The 9871-nt window shown below is 33.0% G+C and overlaps 1 protein-coding gene across 8 annotated transcripts; it reads left to right on the top strand.

Annotated features, from left to right (window-relative positions):
- Positions 1–548: 548 nt before the first annotated feature.
- On the top strand, positions 549–9854 carry LOC111366120 (protein NDL1-like). 8 transcript variants are annotated; one of them, XM_022986787.1, is made up of 12 exons: positions 549–897; positions 1540–1577; positions 1705–1772; positions 1845–1944; positions 2099–2196; positions 2347–2435; positions 7375–7435; positions 7514–7600; positions 7684–7761; positions 7869–7925; positions 8042–8097; positions 8182–9854. In XM_022986787.1, exons 1-12 carry the CDS (start codon positions 869–871, stop codon positions 8321–8323), a joined length of 903 nt encoding a protein of 300 aa, XP_022842555.1. In that variant the 5' UTR covers positions 549–868; the 3' UTR covers positions 8324–9854. The 8 variants fall into 8 exon arrangements, with proteins under 8 accessions (XP_022842555.1, XP_022842556.1, XP_022842558.1 ...); XM_022986788.1 differs by having other exon boundaries at positions 550–897; positions 1848–1944; XM_022986793.1 differs by lacking the exon at positions 1540–1577 and having other exon boundaries at positions 752–897; positions 1848–1944.
- The last annotated feature ends 17 nt before the right edge of the window (positions 9855–9871 follow it).

The raw sequence follows: 9871 nt of genomic DNA, 5'->3' as shown, positions 1-9871 counted from the left end.
TTTTTTTTTAATTTTTAATTTTTTTTAATTTTTTGGTCGTCCAAATTTATTTTAATATAACTTCTCATGGAAGTCACTTCTCAAAATTCGTGACAAATTGATAAAAAAATCAAAGGTCAAGAATACCATTTCAAAATGTAGCTTTTCATTAAGGACATAATAGATAAATTGATACCAAATTCAAATGAATGGACACTTTTTAACTCATACCTTTAAATTTGAACATTCTTTAAAATGCCTCATAAAATAAAATAAATGAGACAGAAAATAAAGATATTTTAACAATGATCCCGATGGGAGGACCGCTTCTATCCTAGCATGCCACACCCCATTTTGATCCCATTAAAAATATGAACAATTCTTCTCAAACAGGGCCATGTAAGCCCTGTTTTTCTACCTATTGACAAGGTGCTTGTTATGTGGCCTTGTTTTTTTTAGCAAAACTCTAAAAATATTAAAGTAGGCAGTAGCTATAATTTTAAATTTTTATAATAAAAATATTATAAATATGTATATTCGTAGACACAAGAATTATAATTATGGAAAAAGAGCATAAGATTCGGCGGAATTGATGCGGTGATTTATGTACAAGTGTCATTTTCGGCCTAAAAATGTCTGCTAGGCTGTCTGTCCTGTCTCAATTTTTTTTTGTGAGAGAGATTTTCAGCTGGATACGGAAAGAGAAAATAAAAGGTGGAGAAAGAATCGCTTCCCTTGGTACATGATCAACCACATTTATATGTGTATAGTCAAATATATTCGCGAATATAGAGAGAGAAACATATAGATACAGAGAAAATAAAAGGGTGTTTGAGGGGAGAGGGAGAGCCGACGGCCATGGCAGAGTCGAGCGACTCGGTTTCTGTCAATGTGGAAACAATCTACCTTGGAGGGAAGGTTACATTTCTGTCTATCTATGGGTTCACATTTTGTTTTTTCATAAAATTTTATATCTAGGTTTTGACATTCAAAGTCTAATAGTTGCTAGGTTTGCATGTCTATTAATGGGTTTCTTTAAATGGAATTTGTTCTATTTTATTCATTGGGTTCAAGCATTTTTAGTTCTATTTATTTTTGTTTGAACTTTTGGTATGAAAATCAAAGAGATGAAAGGATCTTGACTGCTGTTTTATCAGGTTGATGAGAAATCTTGAATTCAGTTGGCTAAAATGAACATTATCTTAATTTTTCATTTCTTGAATTCTATTTTTTCTTCTGATTGCTGAATGTTATTAGTTAATACTTGCTAATCATCCTCTTTTTGTCATGTCTTCAGTTACAAAACATGCCATCAATGTACCTCCTTAAAAAGCAAAGAACTTCTTTAGGCAAATAAAAGTAATAATTCAACACAAAAGTGTAAGCTGTGTAGTAAAGGCAACGAGTACAGAATTGAACTTTAGTCAATTCCATAGAATTCAATACTTTCTGCTTCAAGAAAATCAAGTTTAAAATTCAATATTTTTTGCTACATTATTTCTTTTGCAACATCGTTGATGTTGAGGACAAATCCCCTTATTCTCACACACTTGAGTGCAGGGTTGAGAACTTCCAAATGAGAGAAGGGACGAAGAAGGGTATTTTAGCAATACTCTAACTAAACTGAAACCTTTTGCAATTCTAAAGAAATGTAACATGTCAGCCGTTTATTATTTTCTCTTTTCTATTTGGTCATGTTTAGAAATTTTCCTCTCCTGCATTTAGTCCTTTTTCTTCTGGGCAAATCTGGTTGGTACAGCAGCAATTTCAGTCTCATTGTGATTTTTTACAATGTGAGTATTATTACTTTTCTTTTTGTTAGTAAAATTGTGTATATAATTGTGCTTATATTATTCTTCACTCAGCAGCATATTATACGAACTGGCCAAGGTTCTATCTCTGTTATAATTTATGGAGACCAAGATAAGCCAGCTCTGATCACTTATCCAGATTTAGCTTTAAATTGTGAGTGATAAGTTTGCTCTGATAGTAATTGTTTTTACTTTTAGTATTATCTTTAGTCACAGTTTTTTATATTTAGCTTTAAATTTTTGAGCAACGAGGTTTCTTTTAGCTGCAGTCTCTGAAATTTTTCTTTGGGACATTATATTTCATGCAGACATGTCTTGTTTCCAACAATTGTTCTTCTGTCCAGAAGCTGCATCTTTGCTGCTTCACAATTTCTGCATTTACCACATTTGTCCGCCTGGGCATGAGGTCTGTAATTTGGCCAACCCGTCTGTGATTGTGTAAATACTTTGGCATCTTTCCTGTATCAGTTATTTACTGACTATATTACACATTATTTCCACTGCATTTTATAACTGACGTTGACTTTCTCGTGGGAATTCATATGAGCTCTTGCAGTTGGGAGCTGCAGCACTTAATCCTGAAGATCCAGTGCCTTCGGTTGATGATTTAACGGATCAGATTCTTGAAGTTCTAAACTATTTTAGGTAATCATATACTTCATGAATTTTGATGGGATATTTTTTATTGTTAGTGTTCTATTTTGTTAGTTTCAAGTCAAAATGTGACAGTTGCTAAAGTTGAAGATAAGAGGCTATTTTGGAGTGTTGAGATCAAAGATATGAGAAATTGCATAGTTGTCTTAGAACTAACGATGCCGTGAAAGCTCACAAGTTATCTTTGATATGAGGGAGAATGGAAATACATTTAAAGCAAGTTAATGTATTAAATACCAAGTTAAGTGCATTAAACATGTAAATCAAAGTTTCTCTTCAAAGCGATGAAATTACAAATGATAGGGAAATTACTTCTAACAGCTCATAAAATGTATGGTAATAAAGATGCCATATGAACTGATAAAAGGTGTTATAATTTCTACTTAAAAGAATAAAATTGTTTCAAGATTGTTTAAATTATATAGGTGTTCATGAATCATATTATGTGGACGTTCATGACTCATACTATGATTGCGGAAGATGTTATTGTTACACCCCAATATTCAGATCCTTAAAATTTCGTACCATATGTTTAAAACAAAACATGTAATAAATTTTAACTTGAAGCAGATATAAAAATTTTCTATCATAAAACAAGAACAATTATGAGGCAACATATATATTTTTGTAAAATATTGTTGAACCACTTGACCTAAAAGCTTAAGCTATTAAATGAGGCCAAATTTATGTCTTTTAAATATTGTCTCAAAAATACATGGATAATAATTGCAGGTACTGATTGATCTTTACTTCACATCCAAAGTACAATGCCACTCATGTGCCCCAGATGTCTTATCTAACATCAGTGGTCATGAATTTATTTTCTATCTCTAGGAATTAAGTTTGATCTTATTAAACATTCACACCGTTACACCACCTTATATATATCTTAATTCTGACTATAAACAATGTATTTACTAACCTTTTCTTAAACAACACTTTAACTTCGATCCATATTTTTATGGCCCCAATTATAGCATGAAATAGCATTGTAATTAGAGATGTCAACGAGTCGAACTGAGCCAGCTCGCGAACAAAAACTCAATGCTTGGGATCAGATTGAGTAAAAATGGTTTGGGTTTTTTTTTGCCTACGCCGAGCCTAGCTTTCTTGGCCAATAAATCTAGGGTCGACCTGAGCTAGCTCGCCTTTTTTTAATTCATGACAATTCTAAAGTTTTTAAGAAATTTAAAATTTTTGCAATTTATATGAATTATAAATTAAATAAAAATTACAACTTTCCTCCTTTTTAGGCTTAGGACTGACTACGTAGGCGAAGTTAAAATTATGCACAATAAAATATTTCGTATACAATTTTTTTTAAGATAAATAAATTTTAAAATTACTTATTTTTTTGAACTAATCAATTTCAAAACTTATAATATCCTATGTTTGGATTTGCTATAACTTTTCAGCCATTATGCTATCACCTTGTTGTTGAATACGTAATTCCACACATTCCTAGTCCATCAAGCATATTAAAACATCAAATATATCTTCTTTTAGTCTTGATTGTTCGTTTGATAGAATTTGACCACCTAAACTAAATGCAGCCTACGATGCTACTGTAGACATCAAAGGTGTTAGTAGATCACATGCAATTTTTTATACAATTGGATATTGCCTTTTGTTACACTTTCACCATAATAGAAGACTAAATTCGTGTAATTCTTTTGGTTGTAACACACTATGAACGTCCATGCATATATATATACCTATCTAATTTAGAGGGAATTTCAAGATTTGTACTACTAATATCTATCGATCTAGATATTGATGAACTAGAACTAAATGAGGGAACACTTGTATTAGTGTCCAAATAATTCCTTATATCATCTAAATTTGATGAAATATTTCTTGAAAAAGAACTTTTGGAAGTAAAACTGTCCTGATCTCCTTTTTCAGCATAATAGTTATATATTTCACATTACATAGATTCTATATGCACGTATGATAATTTCACATTCATGAAATTTGTAATCCTCTTTATAATAGCTTTTATGTTAGTTAAACTAAGTTGAGGGTCCATCAACGAAGCTAAAAGAAATAAAGAAGACAACTCTTTCCAATATTTATGAAATTTTAACTCTATAGAGTAGACTATTTCAACAAAATTGGCAAATTCCCATATTTATGAAATGTTTGTGAAATGTTGAAAAATTGTTGTAAAACAAGTGAAGATGTAGGATGATAAACACTGTTACATTCCTTTATGGCATCAAAAAGAGGTTTTAAGAATTTTTTCACACAAAATGCAATAGACATTCACGATCTTCCAAATTATATTCGGGTCTGTATGTATGTCTATCATTATAATATAGTAAAATAATTTTCACACGAATGTAATATAAGATATGTATAGTTCCATCTATTTGTTAGATCAGTGACAAATGATTTATCTTGTAAGTCATACTCTGCACAAAAAACTATTAAATGCTTGCTTTCTTGTTGGTGACATAATAATAAAATTTATTACTTGTCAAATTTTATCTAAAGGTAATTTTATATGTTTTAATCTATCTTTTACAATCAAATTGATAATGTGGCATACACAATGTTGAGGAAAAATAAACTACCAAATGTGGGGTTAAGTTAATTAATAAATTTTTTTTATAAAACTTTTGTTCACACTAGCATTTTCAAAACTAAAATTTCGAACCATTTTTTGTATACTATATTTTTGTATAATATCTTTTAAGACCATGTATATGTTAGTGTCATTATGACGATATTCTACACATTTGAATATAATAATCTTATTATGTAGAAGCCACATGTGATCAATGTAATGAATCGTAGCAGTAATATAACATTTTTTATTTCACCGGTCCATAAATCAGGGTCAACGATATAACACTACAGTTGTAAGCGGTATCTCTATTGCAGCTACTTATGCAGTCATTCCTTCACGATATCTTTCCTGTGAATATACAACGATGGAACGACTAGAACTAGAATCGCCAAATACTAATTCGAATTGTTTTGGGTCAAGCTCGGTTGGTTTTGCTTTGCAACTCCTTAATATGTACATGCCTATTCAAATGCATAATCCTTAAATCGGGCTTCCAACTTAGTTCTTTATTATAGTAATTGCAACATGCTTTCCAAATATTACCTCTATTTTAAACACCAACTTTCTTAGTGTCATATGTTGCCAAAAATCCTTGGATTCTTTCGACATTTTAGTCTCGAGTATTTCTTACTCTTTGATATCCTCCAAATCGATGCATCATGGTCGGATGTAGTACTCAAACTACCCCTAAACTTATTAATCTTATCACAACTAAAATCTATCTATGGCTATTGTAACAAAAGATATTGAACATTAAAGTAAAAGAAATTGAATATTAGAGTAAAGAAATTGGATATTGAAGTTGAAGCTAGAATACTACAAGTTAAAATTAATTGAAGTAAATTGATATGAAATTCAAAATTTACCTCATATTTATAGCTAAAAAAAAATATATATATATCCGTTTCACTTTCAGCTAAATTTTAATTTCAAATTTGAATACGTGTTCAAACTTCAAATTAGCTATGGTGGCAACTATTGCTTCCGTAAGGATACGCTACCTTAAGAAGGCAGCTACTGCTACGCGTAGTTGCTTTGATGCAACCTTTTTCATGTTGTTATTATTATTATTTATTTATTTATTTATTTATTTATACTTTTTTTAAGGCTTAGCTCATTATGGGCTGGCCCATGTGACTTGGGCTCGAGCCAATGCCCCAAAATGGGCTCAGTTCCTCAGAGCCATGAGCCGGACCGACCCGGGCTTTTCTCGGCCCTACCAGCTTGTCAAATTGACACCCCCAATCATAACCCACACAATTTCTCACTTTATTAGTCAGTTTAGCTGCTTTCAATTGAAGTATAATATATTAATAACTATAGGCATGATCAAATCAAGTCTTCAACCATTAGAGGTCAAAAACATGTATCTGTTGGAAAAATAAAAAAATAAAAAATTGCAAAGTACAAAAGCTGTATACATTCTTTTATCCATTCTCTCCCAAATATTTACCACACATAACCAACATTGTGAGAAAGATCTAGGCACCAAAAATAAAAGAAAATTTCATCCCTGCATCAAGCTAGGAATTTATAACTCGATCTACTCAAATTTAGAAATTTGTTAGAGCAAATCCTGACTCAAACTTTCCACGAAATTGTCATGAAGGTCTTTATATCGTTTTACACTGAAATACCCAATTTTGACCTCTTAATTAAGGATTAATTTGAATATCGTTAAATTTTCCAAATTTGTACTGTATGGTAGTTAGTGCTTCCTTATAGGGCTGAGGAAAAGAATTGCTAATTTAAACCTAACCTTTAGTTCGCTTGTGAGACCTTGTATTTCTCATTGTCCGTGCTTGGAATTTTCCCTATATTAAATACGGAAACTTGACGATAAAAATTAGGATTATAAAATTCATTTCTAACAAGCTATATTTGGCTTGTTATTTGTGAAGTCACAGTTTAACAATTTTTCAGTCCAATAGATGAGCTGTGAAGAAACCAGACCCCTGGGAAAATTTCTGGCTCTGCCGCTGCTGAGAGTGATCATTTTAGGTATTCAGTTTTGATTATTAACAAGGAAGACTCGAAACAATCATCTTATGGACATATCTTAATGAGAATATTAAGTAACGTACGATTGAGAATAAATTAGGGAAATGAAGTTGTTCACAAGATTGATGAAACTGAAATTTACGTGGTTTGATGTGGTTGCCAAGGATTTTATTTCTTTGTAATAGATCTCTTGGTAGACTTAGAAATGGATCAAACAGACCAACTCCAAATTTATCAAAATATGACTTAGTTGCATCCCATTTTGTTGCTTGTTACGTTTGTTGCTACTTGATAAAATCATTATTATGTAACTAATAATGAAACTTCTCCTAATAAGACGAGATTAACTTCGTTCAGGCTCGGTGCAGTGATGGGCATGGGTGTGACGGCTGGCGCTTACATCCTCACCTTGTTTGCTGTACGGTTTATTTAGCTGTTTCAGCATTATAGTCCTGATCTTTTAAACTTTTACATCTCACTGTAGTGTATGTCACAGATGAAATACAAGGAGCGGATTCTTGGTTTGATCCTTGTTTCCCCTCTGTGCAAAGCTCCATCTTGGACTGAATGGTTCCATAACAAGGTAAAATTTATTTCCCTCTCTATAACTCGTACATTACTAAAAGGAATTCCCAAGTGAATGTTGAGATCATTTAAAATGTGTAGGTGATGTCAAATTTGCTATATTTCTATGGCATGTGTGGGCTGCTAAAGGAATATTTACTTTCTCGGTATTTCAGCAAGGTAATTTAATATCTATTTTCAGTCTCCGCCTTTCCGCCTCTCCACAATCTGTCAATCTTTCCTTTTAGGATATTATCTAATATAGATTTTTCTCTTAATTGTACCAGGAAGTCCGTGGCAGTTCTGAGGTTCCAGAATCAGATATAGTTCAAGCATGCAGAAGAGTTACTGCTTCAATGCCATCTTTCTTTCCATTTTTTATTGACTTTTTGTGATTAAACTATACTTTTGGAGCTTAACTTGTATGGAATCTCTTTTAATTTGTTTATGCTTTTTTCAGTTGCTAGATGAGAGGCAGAGCATAAATGTCCTGCGGTTTCTACAAGCATTAGATAGGTAATTACAAAGCTGAGCTTTATTTAGAATTCCATTGTTTGATTAAAAACTCACTCCCTTAAGCTACATTTTGCCAATGAGCAGGAGATCAGACATCAGTGAAGGTTTAAGAACACTTGGATGCCGAACGCTGATATTCGTTGGAGAGAACTCTCCTTTCCAATCCGAAGCTCTTCACATGATTGCTAAACTGGACAGAAGATGCAGTGCCTTAGTTGAGGTATGAAATAAACACATTCATTGTTATGCTTGTTGGTCTCGAAAACTTGAAACCAACAAGTCCCTTGTCTCCTCCTTGTCGAATCACCCTTCATATAGCCTTTTCTGGTCATTTGGAGCACCTTGAGAGCTACTTTACCGAGAATTCTCCATCAAGGCTAGATGATGAAGAGCAAGAACTTTGCTAGGGTTTCTTTCACTTGCTTTTCTTATGATATTCTTAATTATTTATAGATATCGCAAGCCTATGGGCTTTTTAGCCTTTTTACTTCTGGACACGTCACCTCGCCGTTGGGGGGTTCTAATCATATTTTGATTCTAGATAGTTTCATCTCTGACAAGTGGTGTTCACCTGTTGGTTAGCTGGTTACTTTCATTAGATTCTTTAGATCACCTTATGCACGTACTCCATTAATAGTTTTGCCACATGGAAGCTCCTCTTTGCTGCTACGTGACTAAGAGGGTATTTTTTTGCTCCCCATTGGGGGACAAGGTTCCTGAGTGACTCCATAGCTTCGATTGGTGCATCTTTGCTGGGATCCAAATGACTCCAAGTAAATTGGTTAGCTTATAAAAACTTGGCCCATTGGGCTGAGACGAGTCAATCTCTTATTTAAATCATGGATGAGTTCTGTGAGTTCAAAGGTATGGCCCTGTCTGGCAAAGCCTAGGGAGAAATGGTCTTATAGCTTCGCCTTGTCCGCTAGGGCGAAGCTTAGCTTGTCCTTATTTTACACTGACATCGTTTTGGTTGGTCACATGGCTTCCTTCTTTATACATGGTTCCAGCCTGGCATCCATGTGGCACTGTTTTGTGCCGTTTGGAATCATGTAGTGACAATGCTATCTTTATTTTAGGAGGCAAGAACGTTCTCTCTCTATTTTAGGCTTATGTGGCATAGTGATTCATTGAACACAGCTCGAATCATCTAGAAAAAGTTTTCTTGGTTACTTTGGTTCTTGTATATGTTTACTGAAGGCAGAATTTCGACTTGTTATTTAAAGTTGTGGGCATTTTTATAAAGAAAACTGATTTGAGTATAACATGCTTCTGTTGGTTAATGAATTTTAATTATCACAATAGGAATTTAATTTTCTTTTGAAGATTAAAACCATGTAAATAAGGATTTTAGTGATCTTGAGATCATTGAATTATAAAATCCTCACACATAGGAAGGAGAGATGATAACCTTTTGAAAGAGCTTTTAATAGCCTAGCCAATTGCTTCCTCCCTTAGATCTTCTCCCTTGCTCTCACAAGGTTTATTTCCTTTTGAGGAAAATGAAAAGTGGCTAACCCTAATTCTCATATAAAAATGTCAATAAAGTGCATTTTATAATGCCCTATTAGGGTTTGGAAATTGCGCAAATTTCCTTGGACTTTATTGTAGTGGATCAATTAAGTCACACACCTTTTATTGAAGTCAAGAGAGGGACCTAATCGGATTCACATGACCCAAACTACAATAGATGTTCCCGGCTTATTCTACCAAAAAATCGAGATTGCACTCTCGAGTCGAGTGATAGTTATAGAAGCAAATTATGATCCAATAACAA

This window comes from Olea europaea, chromosome 17, assembly GCF_002742605.1.
Source record: "Olea europaea var. sylvestris chromosome 17, O_europaea_v1, whole genome shotgun sequence".
Classification (NCBI taxonomy): domain Eukaryota; kingdom Viridiplantae; phylum Streptophyta; class Magnoliopsida; order Lamiales; family Oleaceae; genus Olea; species Olea europaea.
Note: the sequence above shows the minus strand (reverse complement) of the source record. Positions and strands in the feature narration are given on the sequence as shown.

What these genes read in the sequence shown, in the direction of transcription:
- LOC111366120 (XM_022986787.1), top strand. Translation starts at nt 869, where the DNA reads ATGTGGAAACAATCTACCTTGGAGGGAAG. An exon ending in ACATCCTCACCTTGTTTGCT is followed by an intron (nt 7,436 to 7,513) that starts GTACGGTTTATT and finishes TGTATGTCACAG; the next exon opens with ATGAAATACAAGGAGCGGAT. An exon ending in TTTCTACAAGCATTAGATAG is followed by an intron (nt 8,098 to 8,181) that starts GTAATTACAAAG and finishes GCCAATGAGCAG; the next exon opens with GAGATCAGACATCAGTGAAG.